General features: G+C 64.1%; 5 protein-coding genes across 5 annotated transcripts; all 5 read right to left on the bottom strand.

Annotated features, from left to right (window-relative positions):
• Positions 1–12: 12 nt before the first annotated feature.
• On the bottom strand, positions 13–812 carry LOC116499718 (protein S100-A4-like). Its single transcript, XM_032204546.1, has 3 exons — positions 784–812; positions 287–444; positions 13–177 (listed from the first exon to the last, which is right to left on the bottom strand). The coding sequence occupies exons 2-3, from the start codon at positions 425–427 to the stop codon at positions 13–15; spliced, it is 306 nt and encodes a 101-aa protein (XP_032060437.1). The 5' UTR covers positions 428–444; positions 784–812.
• A 1,809-nt stretch (positions 813–2,621) lies between these two features.
• On the bottom strand, positions 2,622–3,492 carry LOC116499719 (protein S100-A4-like). Its single transcript, XM_032204547.1, has 2 exons — positions 3,352–3,492; positions 2,622–2,780 (listed from the first exon to the last, which is right to left on the bottom strand). The coding sequence occupies exons 1-2, from the start codon at positions 3,490–3,492 to the stop codon at positions 2,622–2,624; spliced, it is 300 nt and encodes a 99-aa protein (XP_032060438.1).
• A 3,339-nt stretch (positions 3,493–6,831) lies between these two features.
• S100A16 (S100 calcium binding protein A16) lies at positions 6,832–7,833 on the bottom strand. The gene is made up of 3 exons (XM_032204661.1): positions 7,796–7,833; positions 7,164–7,332; positions 6,832–7,049 (listed from the first exon to the last, which is right to left on the bottom strand). The coding sequence occupies exons 2-3, from the start codon at positions 7,314–7,316 to the stop codon at positions 6,885–6,887; spliced, it is 318 nt and encodes a 105-aa protein (XP_032060552.1). The 5' UTR covers positions 7,317–7,332; positions 7,796–7,833; the 3' UTR covers positions 6,832–6,884.
• A 4,270-nt stretch (positions 7,834–12,103) lies between these two features.
• LOC116499525 (protein S100-A14-like) lies at positions 12,104–13,974 on the bottom strand. The gene is made up of 3 exons (XM_032204279.1): positions 13,942–13,974; positions 12,450–12,596; positions 12,104–12,351 (listed from the first exon to the last, which is right to left on the bottom strand). The coding sequence occupies exons 1-3, from the start codon at positions 13,972–13,974 to the stop codon at positions 12,232–12,234; spliced, it is 300 nt and encodes a 99-aa protein (XP_032060170.1). The 3' UTR covers positions 12,104–12,231.
• Positions 13,975–14,964: 990 nt separating this feature from the next.
• Positions 14,965–16,306, bottom strand: S100A13 (S100 calcium binding protein A13). Its single transcript, XM_032204469.1, has 3 exons — positions 16,140–16,306; positions 15,595–15,771; positions 14,965–15,159 (listed from the first exon to the last, which is right to left on the bottom strand). Exons 2-3 carry the CDS (start codon positions 15,745–15,747, stop codon positions 15,022–15,024), a joined length of 291 nt encoding a protein of 96 aa, XP_032060360.1. The 5' UTR covers positions 15,748–15,771; positions 16,140–16,306; the 3' UTR covers positions 14,965–15,021.
• Positions 16,307–17,953: the final 1,647 nt, after the last annotated feature.

The raw sequence follows: 17,953 nt of genomic DNA, 5'->3' as shown, positions 1-17,953 counted from the left end.
GGGTCCCTGCACTCACTTCTTGCGCGGCACCTTGTCGGGGTAGCCCTGGAAGAACTCGTTGCACATCATGGCCACGCAGGCCAGGAAGGTGGCATACTCGTGGAAGTCCACCTCGTTGTCCCTGTTGCTGTCCAGGTTGCTCATCAGCTTCTGGAAGCCGGCCTCGTCCGTTTGTTTCTGCCCGGTGGGAAGAGGGGTCAAAAAGAGGTTTTTGCATCAAGGGGCTCATCCCCGGGCTCTCCAGGACGTGGCACCCCCGGCCCTGGTGCAGCAGCCCCGCACTTACGCTGATGAAGCTGGGCAGCTCCTTGGTGAGCAGCTCCTTCAGCTCGGCCTTGCTCAGCTTGTACTTGTCGCCCTCCTTCCCCGAGTACTTGTGGAAGGTGGTGACCATCACGGCCAGCGCCTGCTCCAAGGGACACGCCATGGGGGACACCAACAAGCCTGGAGGCACCGATTGCAAGAGCGGGTGAGGACGGAGCGCGGTGTCCCCAGGCACGCCCCGTGCATCACCGTTTCCTCCCAAATTTCACCTGCCCGCTAACGGCTGGGCTGGGCGTTGCCGCCTGGGACGGGCGCTGAGCAACCCCGCAAAAAGCCATGCCCGAGGGGGAGAAAGCAACGCCGGGGGTGTGGGCAGCAGCTTTCAGAGGGGAAACGTGGCCCCCGAGCTCAGCCAGGGGGGTCAGCGTTGGGGGTTCGATGGAGACGCATCTGGAAGGCAACATCTGGAGGGACGGCGGGGCGAGGGAGGCCAGAGCATCGCAGGAAAAAACAACTCACCAAGAGCTCGAACGCAAAGCAGCAGCCGAGGAGGGGCAGGGTGGGAGCAAGGCAGCGGGAAGGCACCACATTTATAGCCCCGCCTGGCCCCCCCCTCGCCGTGCGGATGAGCAGGCACCAATGCTGCCGCGGCGCCTGGCCACACGTTGGCTGCAGGAGGAGGAGAGGAAACCCCGGGGGCAGCCCCGGCCCCCCCCCCAAAAAACCCTCCTCCCCGTGCTCTGCCAAGGGGCTGGTTTGGGTTAGAAAGAGGAAAATGTGCCCCTGGGGATGGACGGGGACAACTTGGACAAAGTGGCAGGCTGGTGGGGGACGAGATGCCATGCACAAAGGGTTTGGCAACATCTCCGGGGGTGTCCGGAGCTGCACGAGCCCAAGCAGGTTTTGTCCAAGACTTTGGGCTTGGCTTTTTCTTTTGTCCTTTTTTTTTTTTTTTTTTTTTTTTTCTGTTTTCAACTCAAGTCGCCTGCAAGTGATTTCTGTTTCCTAGCGGCGAGGCCAGCGCGGCACGCCGCCCCGTTGTGTAACGGAGCGCTATTTCGGTGCCTGCGTGTCCCGCGCACGTGCCGAGGAGCCGCGGGGACAGCCGGGAGCCTGCGGGTTGCACAGCCCAGCCCTGGGACGAGCCGGCCCCCCGCTGTGACACGGGGGGGCTGACACCACCCCTGGGGTCCCCGGCACCACACTGGGGACGGTGGCACCTGGCACTGCAGGGACCAGAGTGAGAAAACCAGGGGATGAGACCCCAGGACACAAAACCTCAGCCAACACCATGAAGCATCTCCCAGGGTCAGGCGCTTCCTCAAAAAACATTTTGGGAAAAGAAATCCCCAAGCCTGAACCTTGTCTCCCCATTAAGGAGCAGGTGCGAACTGGTGCAGGTTACTGGGAGGGGGCAGAAGCCCCTGGGGGCTGGTTTTAAAGACCCTGGGAAGGGGACGAGCAAAGCCTGAAGCTGCTGGTGGGCTTGGTGAGGTTTTGGGGGGCGTGGTGAGGAATGAGGCAGGGGAGGTCAATGATTTGGGGGCTCAGGAAGGATTTGGGGGCTTACTGAGGGGCTGTGAAGGGGCCATGATCTGCTTTGCAGTGGATTTTTGGACCCGGGGTGCTTTCTGCAGGGTTTTGGGGTGCTGGGGACGGCTGGAAGCAGCTGCGATGCTTCCTGCAAACCAGCCTGGACTTGCCGTGCCTGCGGGGGGGCCAGCCCCATCCAGCCCCATCCTGCCCGCCCGGTATCACAGCCTGGCGTGCCCAGGGTGCTGCTGCTTGTCCATAACCCCGCAGCAAATTGAGGGTCTTGGGCCCATCCCTTGCAATGCAGCCCCCCAGGGTGGGCTCATCCTTGACCCGGGGGGGCTCCTGTGGCCTCCCAGCCATGGTTCATCTCCACCTGCACAGGTACCGGGGCCTGCTCTGGGCTTTGTGGCATGGACCTCGTGTGTTCCTGCCCAGTTCCTCCACTCCACCTTTCTCTCCCCCCAAATCTGCATTGCCCAGGGCAGCTCGTGCCAGACCACGAGCCCTGCGCGGCTCAGGAAGCTCCTGTTTGGGGACAAATGCGCACCAAACCTCTCCCCTGGGACAGCAGGGACAAATTGGGGTGTGTGGGGGGGGGATATCTCAGCGACTCGCCTGGAGGCAGTTCGGAGCTGTTTTGCTCAGACTTTTCCAAAAGAGCCTCCGGGGGCTGAGCCGCACCGTGGAAAATCCCACGGAGGGAAGGACGGGCTGGGGGAAGGCGTGAGTCACCCACAACACGCAGCCCTGGTGAGGCTTTGGGAAGGTTTTTATTAAAAAAAAAAAAAAAAAAAAAAAAAACACCACCGACGGCACCAGGGTCACTTCTTGCGGGGCTGCTTGGCATCCTTGAAGAACTCGTTGAAGCCCATGGCCACGCTGGCCAGGAAGCAGGCAAACTCCTTGAAGTCCACCTCGCTGTCCTTGTCGTGGTCCAGGTCGTTGACCAGCCTCCTGAACTCCCCCTCGTCCATTTGCTTCTGCCAAGGGGGAGAAAGTGGGGAGGGGTGAGCGGGTCTGGAGGGTACAGGTGGGGAAGGAAGGATGCCAAAGGCTCTAGTTTGCTCCCGGCTGTTTGCAGGAGGGCTTTCCCTGTGTTGTCAGAAGGAGGTGGCACGCGGAGGCGCATTTGGCTTTCCCGGGACCTGAGGTGTGCAGCAAATCCGCCTCTGCCTCGCCGAGAAAGCTTTGTTAACAAGCTGTGCCTCCGCCCCCCTCCTAATTTAAACCACATGCCAGAAAGGGAAGTGGAAAATAAAATTTAAAAAAAAAATAAAAAAATAAAATAAGAAAGAGGGAGAAAAACATTGAAATCGGAGCACAACTTTGCCAATGAAAATATTCAGTGGGTGTAAGCAAAGCCAAGTTTCCCCTCGCTCTGAGCCTGTTCCAGCCCAGGTCCCTGGAGCACGGGGCTGCATCCATGGGGTGGGCTTTGGGGGAACTCAGAGACCACCTGGGCCTACCCCGTGCTCCATGGGAAACCCCGGGGCTGGTACAATGCCCGGGCACCGTAGCGCTGGGCAGCGCCGTGATCCCAAGGCCACTTACGCTTCCGAAGCTGGGCAGCTCCTTGGTGAGCAGCTCCTTCAGCTCAGCCTTGCTCAGCTTGTACTTGTCGCCCTCCTTCCCCGAGTACTTGTGGAAGGTGGTGACCATCGCGGCCAGCGCCTGCTCCAGGGGACACGCCATCGCCAGCCTCCTGCGTGGGGACAGCCCCGGGGACGGTGTCAGGGGGTGATTGGGACCCGTCCCCCCACCCACCCTGCTCGAATCCACCCGGGATGCTGGCACCTCTCCGGGGGCTGTTTTGGGGTGCAGCAACCGCTGGGTGAATTTCATCAGGAGGGCAAATTTGGGGCACAAAGGGACTCACCGGGGTCGGTGCTGCAGTCGCCGGGGTGCTGTAGCCGCTGGGGTGCTGCAGCCACCACGTGCCGGGTGTTTATAGCCCATCTGGGGGAGTGCTGCCCAGCACAGCCCCTCGCCTTGGGGCTTTCCCAGCTGGAGGTTTCACCCACACCTCATTTTTGCCTAACGAACCGTGTGATGCCATTAGTGAGAGGTGCTGAGGGGGTGCTGCTGGGGGCCGAGGAGCACGCAGAGGGATGGGGCACCCCACAGGGTCACCACAAGAAGTGGGACACCAGCCCATGTCCCCACTAAGCCACTGCTGCCAGCAGCTCTCTGGGCGCTTGCTCAGTGGCCCCAGTCTCCCCAGCACAAACCAGCGCAAACGAACTGGGGACTGGGGAGGCGGCAGCGGTTTTATCCATACCACAGGCTGAGGCTCAGCGGGGCAGGAGGCATCGGCCCAGATGTCACTGCAGTGCATGCTGAGACAGTGCAGCCCAAGAAGCCAGAGGACCGCCTGAAGTCCACCGCGTCGTCCTCCTCACCCTCCAGGTCCTCCATCAGCACAGGGGGAGGATGGCGGGGTCAGGGACGGCACCGCACAGGTGGGCATCACCGTAGCCGGGTGGCCTGGGCAGATGGGGAGCCCATTTTTTGGGGGGGAGAGAGCCCAGCCCCAGCCTCACATCTCTCTGGGCAGCAGGGAAAGGCTTGAGGGTGCTGGTGGGGCTCAGCTCGTGGGGTTGGGCAGCTCCACCAGCTCAGCTGGCACTTGTCACCCCCCTGCCCTGAGTGCTTGCGCAGGGTGACAGCGGCGGTGGTCTGCTCGGGGGGCTATGCAGAGCTCCTGGAGCCCATACGGCTCTTGGCATGGGGACAGGGGAGGCTTTTCCCTGCTCTGGGTGCTAGCCAGGAGATGTCACTACTGGTGGTGTCTCCACAGCCTGGACTTTTCTCCCAGCCCTGCCACCAGGGGTGGGGACTTAGGGGGGACAGCCCTAGGACGACCCCAGCCACCCTTCTCCTCCATGGGGGTCCTTCTGGGGGGCTTTTTGCTTTCTCAGGTCCTCCTGGATGCCTTCTGCTGAGCTCTGGAGGTCTTCCTCCTCCCAGAGATTTGGTGGCTGGAGAGGACCACAGGCAATACACATTTGGGGCTTTTTTTGGAGTCTTGCAAATCCTTAGAGCTGTGCCAACCCTTGTGACAGCCTGGCAGTGCTTGTCCCCGAGGGGAACAGGGTGGGTCCCACAGACCCCAAAACATGCTGGGGACAGGCCCTGGCCACCCAGGGGCAGGAGGAAGGATCTGGCCAAGCCCTGATTTCCCAAGGAGGGACGAGAACCGCAGCCACCTGCGCTGGCGCCTCGCCCTGCGGTGGCCTCGGGCGCGCACCCAGCACCCAGGGCTGGCAGAGCCGGAGCTGAGGAGTTCCTGGTGGGTGTGGGTGTGTGTGCTCGGGGTCAGCTTCACCCCCCAGGACCCTCCTGCCACCCATGGGTGCCTCGAGGCTGGGGAACCCCAAAGCTGGGGGAGCAGCAGACACAGGCTGCCCACGGCTGATGCTGCTGGGGACACGGGGACGGGAACGTGGTCCCTAAATGGGGACCAGCTGTGGAGCCTGGCAGCCCTGTCCTCATCGTTCCCCTCCCCGCCTGCCGTATGGTGCCACCCAAAGCACCCGAGGCTTTCCAGGAGGAGCACCCCGGGGTGCAGCTGTCGCTCACAAAGCACCCCTGCCCACGCAGGGAAGCATCCACGAAGCACTGGGGGACAGCCCTAACTACGCACCGCAGCCCTTCTGCCTCCAAAACGGGGGCGTTGGGGGCCGGATGCCCCCCACCCCACTGCGGCACTGGGATCCCGTGCAGGCAGCCGGGCACAGCGCCCAGCCCAGCCCCGCAACCAGCACCATGAGTCACGGCCCTGCCCTCGCCCCAGCGGGATTCCTGCACCGTGACTCAGCCCCGGCCCTGCCCGACGGCAACGGCTCCCACGGGGTACCCCAAAACCCACCCGCCATACCCCAAAACCCACCCTGGGACCCCAGTCCTGCGTGGCAAGAAGGGGGGAGCTGCATTGTGGGGGGACAGGGAGGAGGTGGGAGCTGGAGATAACCAGGGAAGCGGGGGGCTGGATGGAAACGGGGGTCCCGGCTCTGAGGTGCTGCCACCCCATATGCTGTAGGACACGGAGGGGGGCGCGGGGACACCCCCGGGGGAGCTCAGGGGCCACCTCCCCACTCGCAGCCCTGCAGCCAAATCCCCTCCCGGTGGAAAATCCCCAGCAGGCAGAGGGCTCGGGCTCCTCGCCAGCGCCGTGGGCGTCGCGGAGCGATGTCAGCACGGACGGCCCCGGGTGCGCAGCGTCCCCGTCCCCAGCAGGGTTTGAGCTGCACCCAGGCGCAGCGCGGGGCTGGGGGTCCCCGGGGTGGCCGTGCCCTTGGGGTGCACAGATTGGGGGTGCCGTGATCCGAGGCTGCTCGGGGACCTGCAAGGGGACGCACGGTGGCAGCACCCGACGGCCGCGCCGGGGGTGTTGCGGTGTCTGCTGACACCTCGCGGTGGTGCGCGCAGCCCCAGGCACCGGGCGAGCCAAATGGGGCGTTACTGGGCGACAAGGGGCAGGGCAGACCCCATCCTCCGTCCTCCCCCACCACCGCCACCACCACCCCGTCCCCACAAGGCCAGCCTCAGCGTGCCCCCGCTGCTCCTCCAAACTTTATTGCTGCAATAAATAACCGCACGGCCTTGCCCAGGCGCACCGAGCCCGAAGGAGCAGGCAGGGCAGACCCTTCACCAGCTGGGGCGGGGAGGAAAGGCAGGGGCAAGCCCGTTCCCCAGGGAGATCCCGACACGGTGACAGGGAGAAGGGGGCTCCGCGGGAAGAGGGGGTGCCGGTTGCGATGGGGTTTCTCCCAGCAGGGCTGAGAACAGACAGCATTCATGCCCTAGATGCGGGGAAGCCTTTCCCTGTGCTTCTCACCCAGCATCCCAGCAAGGATGGGACACTCCGAGGGGGGAGGAAGAGGGCAGGGATGGGGCGAGGAGGAGCCCCCCGTGCCAGCCTCGCACCCCTTCACTCCATCACAAAGGCTCTGCCTGCCCCGGCAAAGCCGCAGGAGGCTGGGATGCTCCGGGACAAGCAGGGGCTCGGCAGCGGGGGAGAAGCAGGGGGCCGTGGAGAAGCAGGGGCTGAGCCCGGGGGGGGTCCGGGCGGGGAGGGCAGCCCGCTACTTGGTGTGCTTGATGCTCTGCTCCTGCTGGCGGATGATGTGGGCGATGGGGCTGGCGATGCCGCCTATCAAGGTCCAGTACTCCTCGAAGCTGATGCGCCCATCTTTGTTCTCGTCCAGGTCGCAGATGAGCTTGTCGGCCGCCCGCCTGTTCCCGGTGTCCTGCGGGAGAGAGCGGAGATATTGGTGCTGAGGAAGTGGGGGTGCAAGGTGGGGGGGACCCCAGATGTGCGGCAGGAGCTGGCCCCCACGTGTCCCCGCGCCGCCCGGCCTCACCGTCAGCATGTGGTTGAGCTCACAGCTCAGCATCTTGCGGAAATCCTTCTTGCTGATGCGCCGCGGCTTCCGGCAGCAGCAGCGGCTCGAGTACTTGTCGAAGTTGTTCACCAGCACCTGGATGGCCCATTCCAGCTCCGTGCAGTCTGCCATTGCCGTATGCGGTCACCTGCAGGGACCAGGGTTGGGGGGAGGCTGTAAAAGATCGGGGGTCACCAGGCCACCCGCGAGCCTCACGGTGCCATCAGAGTGCACGACGAGAGAGGAATCCATGGGACGGCACAAAGCCGGGTGCCCGGTTCCCTGCATCACCCCAAAAAGGCAGCACCTGCCCCGCCTGCCCCCCCGGGGCGGCCGCCCCCGCGCGTGGGATGGGGAGGCAATTATGGCGCCAGGGCCCCGCAGCACCCGGACCGCGGCGCCCGGTTCCCAGGGCTCATTAGGGAGGAATGGGGCTGGGAGCGGCGGGCGAGCAGGCGCACGGCGGCGGCACGAGGGCAGGAATTACCGGCCGGCCTTCCTCTTGCTTCACGGCGCCGGGAACACCCCGGCGGGGCTCTTGGGCTGGGGCGTCCCACTGAGCAGGTCTGGGCCCCGTCAGCCAAGGGTTTCCCCAAATCCCACGCTCCTACCCTGCCTGCGAACGGGGTGTCCGAGCCTTGTTTTGCGCCCCCCCGGCTGCTCCAAGGCAGGAAGCCCCTTCCTATGGAGGAACCCAACGGGACGGTGACCGTCACGGGGTCCAGCATCCGCGTCCTGGGCAGGATGCGCACGGGCGGGGACGGGAACTGCGTCGCCTCGTCCGGCCTTGGCTCTTTCCTGCCCCAGCCGGGGCACGGAGCAGGGGCTCAGGGCGAGCTGGGGCACGGCGCTGCCGCTCCTTTTTGCAATGCTGATTTACACCAACATTTACACCTTGGGTGCAACGCCGACCAGCCTTGGAGGAATCCACCCCAAGGGGTGGCTCGTTGCCATCCCCAGCTCCAGCCTGGCTCCCCTGCACCCCAAATCCACCTCTCTCTGCACCCACCATCCCCAGTTCAGCCCCACACTGAGGACGGTGGCTCATCGGGGTGGTGACAAGGGACATGAGGTGCTCCTCATCGCAGAAGGGTGCCCAGGAGCCATCCCCATTCCTTTGCCGTCCCGTGGTGCCACAGCCCTGTGCCACCCACTCCCCGGGCTGGGGCTGGGTTTTGAAGGGGGACCCAGTGTTGGCACCAGGCCCTGCTGTGAGCAGCAATGCTCATCACGTCCCCACGAGAGCCACTCACCGCAGACATTCATCTCCATCCCCTCCCTGTCCTTGGTCATTAAATACCACCACAAATTAACCAGACCCCAGCACGCCCATCCCCTGCATCCCCCAGGTGCAGACCCCACGCTGGGATCCCCCATCCCCAGCCGCCTGCACCCAGCCCGTCCTCGGGGCACCACAGCTCCTGCTTCCCCACTGACTCACGGCACCATCCCGGCCCTGCCATGCACCCCTGGGGACAGTTTGGGGCTCAGGGACCTTGTCCCCATAGTGAGGGACCCGTAGTGGGATATTGTCACCACACTGGGGCATGGGGACGCCAGGAGGGCAAGACGGGGCTCGTCGACTGCTCCGCTCCCGCCGCCATGGTTCCCTTTTCTGCTTTCTCCTCTCCCTCTCCTTCCTCCCACAGCTCCAACCCATGGCTCTGGCATCACAGTTGGTGCATCAGGGGGGAAAATTCCCCTTCCTGGGGGCCAGCCCCCTACAAGCCCCCCCCTGCCGAGCTCTCCATCCCCTCCACCCCAGCCCCGCGCGCGCAGAGCTGCCGAAGGGCTCAGGGGATTTCCACCCAACCTGCGGCCGCACGTCCCAGCATGGATCCCGGTTGAACGTTCCCCCCCCATGGGAGCAGGCGCCGATTTTCCCATCCTGGGCTCGGCGCCTTACCTGGCCCCGTCTGTGGGTCCCGCTTTGTCCGTCTGTCACCGCCTTTGGCAGCAGAGGCAGTGGGAGCCGGTGCCGCCCGCTCGCCGCTCACCTTGCACCCATGCCCTGGGCCCAGACGGGTTTTAAAGAGGCTCCCGCCCCTCCCTGACGTTCCCAGGGCGTTCCCAGGCCGGGGCTCACCTGGAAGCAGCTCGGGTTGATTGCAACACCCGGCCCTGCAGAGCAGGGGCGCAGCGGCTGCAGCCCCCACCCCATGGCCATGGGGTGACGGTGGGCGCATGGGAGCCAGCCCAAGGACCCCCCATCCCAGGCACGCTGTCTCTCCCAGCCCCATGTTTCCCCCAGCATGGTGTGAGAGGTTCATAGCGAGGTGGGGAGTAGTATTTATTGGAGTAGTATTTATTTGAACCAAATTTGCTCATTCTGAAGGCAATGCTGTGAAAGCACCTTGTGGTCTCTGCTACATCAGGGCCCTGGAAGCACAAGCGCCAGCCCCAAGCAGGGCCTTATCCAGCTCTCAGCCATCTCCAGATACACGGGGATAGATAAGGTGCTGGTAGCTGTGCTTGTAAACTCACATCCATAATTAATCGGGCCAGTAAATTGTACCCCTGTGTGTCGGCCGGAGCAATGGCGCGGTGATGTGATGCCCAGATTAGATACAGGAGGTTTGGGGAGCTGCACATTTAGGGATGCAAAATAGGAGGTGATGGAGCCCAGGCAGGAGCCACCCACGCTTTTTCCTTTGCTCTCTGGGGACCTTTACTCTTTGGGACACCAGTCCCGGAAAAAGTGCGTGTGTCATCCCCGCTCTCAGCCCTCTTCTTCCTAATCTCGGGGGGAAGGAAGCAAAGCCGTCCTCGGTGGAGGTGCTCAGGTGTCATTGCTGCAATATCCCAGGAGGGTGGGAATCCCTCCCCGACCCTGCAGGCAAACAGCTCACCTCTGAATCATGGGCTTTCATTACCCTCCTGTGCCTGGCAGATGTCACAACCGCATCCAGGCCCTTATTTTTACAAGGCATCCAAGGGCGTGTGCGTGCGCTCGGAGCAGCCACGTAGGGCCCAAACCCATCACAAGACAGTTCCCAGCCAGCCCGCTTGTCCCCACAAGCTTCTTCTGCCCCCCGTCCCACCAGCTGGAGGGCGAGGGGCAGCTGGGCTTCTTGCTGGCAGGCTCTGCCCCATGGGACCCACTGCAGGGGTGGCCCAACGAGGCTTGTGGGGACCAAAATAACCCTGCTGTGCCCCTGCACACGGCAGCCACCAGCCCCGCTGCGTTTCTCGGGGCTCGCCGCGTGGCTCACACGCATGCCCAGCTACCGCTGAGTCACCGAGGGTCACCGGCGCGGGCTGAGCTGTTTTCTGCCACCTGCGAGGACTTTCCAGGTCCAACAGATACTTATCAAGGATGGCTCACGCCGCTGGAATCGCCGTCCTCCCGACAGCGCATCGTCACGCTGGGGTCGCCAAACCAGAAGCCTGGAGTCCCCACTCCCACGGCCGGGAGAGCACCCAGGAGCCCTGGCTCCCCTTTCCCCTCCCATCACCCCAACCATTTGACACATTTCCTGTCTCTAATTAAATGCACACCACACCTCTCAGCTTAATTTCCATGTATTTATTTCCAAGGCAGGAACAATAAATAGTCATTCTCGTTGTGAAATCCACCCCAAGGTGAGAGGAGACAGAGGGTGGCCACGGCCGAGTCGCGGTGGCGGTGCCGGCCGCCAGCCTGGGAGGACCGGCCACCCAGCCTGGCCTCAGGTTTCATCACTTTTCTCCAGGGTTTGGGGTTTTTCATTGTTTTGTCTCCCCAGAGCACAAAGTGCACGGTGACAGAGGTGTGGAGATGGTGCCCGCACCCCCTGCACCCATCAGGGACCCCATCCCCATCCTGATCCCTGTCCCCATCCCTGTCCCCATCCCTGTCCCCATGTAGGGCTGCCCATGGGCTCCTCGAGGACATGGAGCTCAGCAGAAACCATGGTCCCACACAACCTGGATGGGACCATGGCAAGGAAAGGTGGATGGCCAGGCTCGGTGGGTGCCCTGCACCTTCTCCAACCCATTTCTTCACTCTCCAAGCTCTCGTTGCCTGCGCTAATTGCTCTGTCCTAGGAAGCCACCGCTTTGTGGCACTTGCTGTTTCCTAATTTGCTGCAATTACACGGAAATCCCACGCTCACCCAGCCCAGGTGGGATCCTGTTCACTGGACCCACAGCTCCTGGCTCTTTCCAAACCCAAAGATTTCGGGGCTCCTCTGGGCTCCCTCGTGCCCAAATCCCTCAGGGTGCGGGTGACACAGCCCTGCTGTGTTTGTGGGGTCCCCAAATGAAGACCACGGGCATGGGCCATGCCACTACATGGGCACCTGCACACCCACAGCCCCGTGCACACACCCACAGCCCGTGCACACCCACAGTGCACACACACATGCAACCCTGTGCACACTTGTAGCACCCCATTGCACATTTGCAGCACCCCTTGCATGCCCACGGTACCCCTTGCACACCTGCAGCACCCCTTGCACACCTGCAGCACTCCTTGCACACTTCTAGGACCCCTTGCACACTTGTAGGACCCCTTGCACACCTGCAGCACCCCTTGTACCCTCATGCTCCGCACTGGGGCTGCACAACCCAGGAGCGAGCGATGCTCGCTCAGCACCACAGTCCCATCCCTCCCTGCTCCCCCTTCTCCCCAAAAAAACAAGGTCTCCCCATCCTGGCTGTGTTTGTTTGTGTTTTTTTTTTTCCATTTTTCCTTTATTAATTTATACAAAAATGGTTGCAAGTGACGCAAGCTGATAACAACCCGCCACCAGCTCAGCCCCGAGCCCGGCTGCCAGCCAGGGGCAGGTGGGGAGCCTCGCGCAGCACCCCAAAAACTGAGCAGCGCAGGCATCGTGCCCCCGGTCCAGGAGGGTGGGAGCAGAAACTATGCCCAGGCCACCAACGGCGACATCGGGGCTGGCCCGGAGCCCCCACATCGAAGGGATTTGGGGGGGGTGGGGAAAGGAGCAAAGTCCCTCTCGCTGCGACGCTCCGGGGCCGGGGGACCTGCAACCACGCAGCCGCCGGGACCTCATCGCGGTGCAGAGCCCGAGGCCTCGGGCGCCTTCTCGTCCCCCGATGCCCTCTACTTCCTCCGGCAGCCCTTGGCCGCGTCCCCCATCATGTCCCAGTACTCTCCGAACTCCAGTTTGGCCTCGTCGGGGTCTCCCATGCACTCGATCTTCTCATCCAGCGGGCCGACGCACTGCGGGGCGGGCAGAAAAAGCATCAGGGGGGTGATGGGGATGCGGGGTCCCACGTCCACCCGGACCTCCCTCCGCTGTCCCCAGGCTCTGCCCTCACCTTCCCCAAGTGGGGCAGCTTCTGCACCACCAGCTCCCGCATCTCGTTGGGGGTCAGGTACTCCTTCTGCCCCTTCACGGCGTAGCAGTGGAACTGGTTGATGACGGTCTCGATGGCCTGCTCCACGTCGGTGAGCTCCTGGCAGTCCTGCAAGGGGGGGGAGAGACGGTGAGGTACCAGATGGACACCCCTGGGATGGAGGGGAGACCCCCAGGATGGAGAGGAGACCCCCAGGATGGAGGGGAGACCCCCGGGATGGAGGGGAGACCCCCGGGATGGATGATGGGACACCCCTGAGATGGATGTGACATCCCCAAGCAGATGTGCCGACGCTCCCTGTAGATTCTGCACCCCCCCACGCCGATTTAAAAAAGCTCCTTATCAACACAACACCCCCCCGTTCGGAAGTGGGACCCCTCGTACAGACGTGGGACACCTCGTATGGATGCTGACCCTTCCGCAGAGACCTGAGACCCTCGTACAGACGCAAGACCTCTCCACTCTTCTGTGAGACCCCCTGGACAGACACAAGACCCCCCAACACAGATGTGGGACCCCACCTTTTAGATGCAGGACCCCTCTTTCCATATATAAGACCCCTCCTTCCAGGCCCTGCACGCCCCCAATACCCTCACACAGCCGCCGTACCCCTCCGTACGGTCACGACACCCCTCTGTGCGGCCACAACACCCCAAAACGACCCCCCCGGCAGGTCTGTCCCCCCCGTCTCTCCCTGCCCAGCCGCCCCAGCGTCTCCGGGCGCTACACCCACGGCGCGGGGGCCGCCGCCGCCGTCCGGACTGGTTCTTCCTCTCCTTTGCACAAGCGGCAGATGGAGGTGTGAGTCAGTGCCCGGGCGCACGGCGGGATGGTGGCCGCCCTCCTCCCATCCCACGGGGGCTGCAGCCCCCCAGCCCCAGCCTTGGGGGGGTGCGACCCGGCCCGACACAGCTGCCCGACCACTCGTGCTAATTAAGCGAAGCTGGAACTGAAGGGAAACGACGGTGATTCACCCGGCGCTGTGGTTTCCCCTCGAAACACCTTGAAACCACATCAGGCGATGGCCATTAGAGAAGAAACCGGCAATCTTCAGAGCCTCAGCCCCGCGCCCCGGCCCCAAATCCTCCACAGGTGCAAAGCGCCCGGCGAGAGCCCCCCCCCCGACACACAGGGTGGGTGCCTCCAGTTTGAAAGCAGAGGGAAGCAGGAGACTTTCTGACATCGGGCATCCTCGGAGAGGTTGCAAGGAGCGGGGTGGCTCAGCAGGAGCTGGAGAAAGCCGCCTGGGTTCCCCAAGCTTTCAAACCCCCGGCACCAGGTGCCCAAGCCCAGGGCAGCGTCTCCAAACCCCAAATTCATCCTAGGGGTGGCCCTCGGCCCCGCCGTACTGCTCAGAGGCACCCCATGCTCCGAGGGATGGGGGACACATGGGGTCCCCCCCCATGCCCCACGGCTTCCCGGCCCTCCCGGTGCCGCGGCGTCGCTCAAGGACCTTGCGCTTCTTGCGGCAGTTGCACTGGCCCATGCTGCTCCTCGCGGGGTCTGTGGGTCCCTCGGTGGGGCTGTCTGCTCCGACGGGGTCTTGGGGAGCTGGTGGGGGAGGGGAGAAAGTCGGGTTTCAGCTCTTGCTTGTTTGGGGGGGGTTCCCCTCCTTCTGCGTCAGGGCGAGGAAGGCGCCCTGGGATGCGCTGAGCTGCCGGGACATGTCCCGGAGATGGGAGCGTCCCTGCTCCAGCAGCAAGTCGTGGCAAAGCCAAGCGTGGGAGCAAAGCGGGGGCGGTGAGACCCCCAGGCACGGGGACCCCCTCCCCGTGGAGGCGGCCAGGCCACTTACCTGCTCCGAGGGCTGTCCCGGGTATGAGCGGGCTGCGGTGCACCGGGGTTTTATACCAGGGAGGTGTGAGTGGGAGCTCCCTGCGCACGGTGTGGTGCAAGGCGGCTCATTTCGGAGCCTGGCCCCGGGCCAGCGTGGGGCTGGGAAACGCCTCCTTCCCGGCCACACCGAGCGCTCCCCATCCCCATCCGGCACGGCACGGCCACGCAGCGCCGCGTGGGAACGGCCACCGGGCACCGGCTGGCTCAGGGACGGGGCACCCGTCACCCCGCCGAGGGGATGGCACCGCCACCCAGCCTTCTTGGGGGACGGGGGAGTTGCATGCCAGGGCTGGGGGCTCGGTTGGGGATGCTGAGCCCAGTGTGTGGTTTATCGAGGGGACGCATCCCCAGGTGACCCTGGAGCAGATGGATGTTGGTGTCCTGGAGGTGGCCACCACCTGCAGCTATCACGACGTTGTTGCTGGAGATGGTCCTGAGCCCCCCGCCAGCCCCAGATGCATTCTGCCACCCATTGGGGCTGCTCTGCGTGACCCCACAGGGTGCGGGGTGGGACCCTGCAAGCCAGACCAGCACCAGGGCACTTTGGGAACGGCCCCATCTGCTCGTGGCATGGATGGGCCCAGCAGGGAGATGGGCTGCTCGCACCGGAGCCTCCCACTAAGAACGGCAGCGATGCCCATGCTCGGGGAAACCTCTTTTATTAGCATCGTGTCACCCAAGTGTCCCCCCGTCCCCGTCACTTCTTCTTCTCCGCTTTCTCCCTCCGCATGGCCCTGGCCAGCTCGCCGATCAGCCGCCAGTACTCGCTGAACTTCAGCTCCTGGTCGTTGTTCACATCCAGCTCCCTCATCTTCTCCTCCAGGGAGGGGACGTCCTGTGGGGAGGGCAGGGGGGGCTCAGCGCTCCCACAAGGTCCCCAGTGAGCAGGGTGGGGACGGAAGAGCCAGGGCTGCCACCACCAGGGGACACCTCCATCCCCGTCCCCAAACAGGGCTCAAGTGAGGGGCATCCCCCGCGGCAGGGAGCCCCCAGCCCAGCTGAGACTGGTGCAGAAAGGGGTAATGGGAGGGACAGACAGACAGATGGATGGACAGACAGACAGCATCGGTCCTCTCCGCCCCCCCACCAGCAGAACACCTCCACCTGCAGCAGCTTGGACCCTTCCTGCACCACCCAAATTCCACTTTTACTTTTGCTTTTCCACCCTTGGCAAACCCCAGGGTAACCGGAGCAGCCGCTGAGCGCTGGGGGCTCCGTGGGAACCACCCAGCCCCCCCAGTTGCCCCCCTCACGCTGCCCTGACCCTCACCTTCATCAGGTTGGGCAGCTGGAGCTGGACCAGCTCCTTGAACTCCTCGGCCGTCAGCGTCCCCTTCCTGCCCTCCTTCCCCGCGTAGGTGAAGAAGACGGTGACGACGGTGTCGATGGCCCGCTCCAGCTCGGTCAGCTCGCCCGTGGCCATGGCGTGCCGGGGGCAGGCTGGGGGCTGCAGAGCCAAGAAGGGGGTGGAAGGGGAAGGAGCATCCTGGGGGGGTGATGGCTGGAGGGGGCTGCGTGGGATAAGGGACCCCCCACCCTTCCCCAGCCCGGGGTGCAGCGAGTTTGCACAGCCTCAGCCCTGCAGAGCCGAGTCCCAGTGCAGCTGGGGGCTGCCCCGTTACGCACTAGGGATCCAGACCCCCCCTCCCAACCCCCCAGCATCACTGCGGGGAGGGCACAGCCATTTGGGGACAGCCCTGCCATCCCACAAACAGAGGCAGCCAGGGCAGCAGGACACCAGGAAGCAGTGGCACCGTGCAGGCCCCAAACGCCGCCGTGGGACGGGATGGGGATGAGGCAGCGACCCCGACTTACCCCGCTCGGCTGCGGGTGGCTGCGGCCCCCCACGGGGTTTTATACGGGGCGAGCGCGGCGCTTTGTCCCCCCCGGCCGCGGTGTAGGGTTTCCCGTTGCAGCCAGGCGCACGGACACCGCCCGGCAGCCGACGTTTTCCCGTCTTCCCGTCTCCTCCCTCCCCTCATGGGCAGCGGCCCAAACCCAGCGCTCGGCACAAACCCGTGTCCGCACCGTGCCGTGGGGGCGCAGGATGGGACCCTGGGGTCCCACAACACATTCACTCCACGGGGTCTGGGGCTCAAACATCACCTGGATCATTCCAGGGGTGCAGGCCATGTCCCCTCCCCTAAATGCATCCCATTCTCTGCCCTGCCCTGGCGGAGGTGGGGATGCACCGGGGACGGGAACGTTGTCCCCATTGCTGTCCCCACCGCTGTCCCCATCGTCCCCCGATGCTACAGCTCGTCCCGGCTGCGGAGCCAGGGCTGGGCTCACCCCGCACCGAGTGAGAGTTGTGACTCAGCCACCCGCTGACATCATCCCTATTAATAGTGGGCTTTGTGAAAATTAATTAATCCAAATTAATTAGGGGGTTGGGATTGCCCGAGCGCTCCCCTTTAATCGCTGGGTATTTATAACATGGCAACCCCGGCAGGTGTCCGCTGCGGCACGGCCGTTCCCACAGGGCCCCCGAGCTGTCCCCATGTCACAGCACTGGGGACACAGGTGGCACGGGATGGAGGGAACACGGGCAGTGTTGGGACCGTCCCCATAGGGAGCACAGCCCTAATTGCTACTGCCCCCAGTCCCTGCCAGGGCAGAGGTTTGCTGGGTTGCACAGCCAGGGTTGTCCCCAAAGTTGAGTGACATCAAGCGTGACGGGGAGCAAGGATGGGACAGGGATGGACCCAGGGAGCCCAGTCACCAGTCCCCATCACCAGTTTTGGGGACCAGGAGCAGGGTGCGATGCAACCGTCACCGTCCCTGACGCATTTGTTCCACCTGTCCACGGGGACAGGGTGGCTCCGGCCGGCACCAGGCAGCCCGGTCTCCACCCGCGCACCCGTCACACCAGCTCACGGGGGAGGAATTGGCTTCCTGCAGCCCCATCCGGTCCGTCCCCATCCCCGGGGTGACGGGGGGACGGGGACGGGACTTCCGTCGAGCCCCACGTCAGGGGACCGGGATGGGAAACCGCCGGGGTGAGTCAGGCTCGGAAGGGACAGGGACAGGTTTGGGGTGAGTCACCGGCCCCAAGAGCCAGGCGGGCCCATGACTCGCCGTCCCTGGAATTCGGGGTGCCGGGATGGGGTGAGGAAGGAGCAGGCAGTGCAGCGGCCCCGTGATGGGATGGATGCGCGGGCAGGGAGCGGTGACGTGGCCTCGGGGTCCCCGGTGCTATCGGGACAAGCCGAGCACCCCGGGGCAGGCTGTGGGGTTGGTGCCTGTCGCCGTGTCCTGGTGCTGTCCCCGACCTCTCTCTGCTCTACCAGGGGTGCTCACAGTGGCTGTGGGCACTGGGGGCACTGGCCCAGCACTGGTCCACACCGTCCATCAGGACTCATCACGCTCCCCATCCATTGAGGCCACGGTAGAAAAGGCCACCACACCACGTGCCTGGTGCCATCACAACGTCCCCAAACCTGACATGGTGCACACCCAGCAGCTTCCCCCTCTTCCAAACTCTAGGGATGGAAAAGCCTCTTCCATACTCCAGCGATGGGTCGGAGAGACAAGATCAAGCCCAGCCCCGGCACCAGCAACTGGAGCAACTGGTTTAGCTGGGTCAAAGTGGAGCACGGGAGTCGCAGAGGCTGAAACCTGTTCCAAGC

Source organism: Aythya fuligula, chromosome 28 (genome assembly GCF_009819795.1).
Source record: "Aythya fuligula isolate bAytFul2 chromosome 28, bAytFul2.pri, whole genome shotgun sequence".
Lineage (NCBI taxonomy): Eukaryota > Metazoa > Chordata > Aves > Anseriformes > Anatidae > Aythya > Aythya fuligula.
Note: the sequence above shows the minus strand (reverse complement) of the source record. Positions and strands in the feature narration are given on the sequence as shown.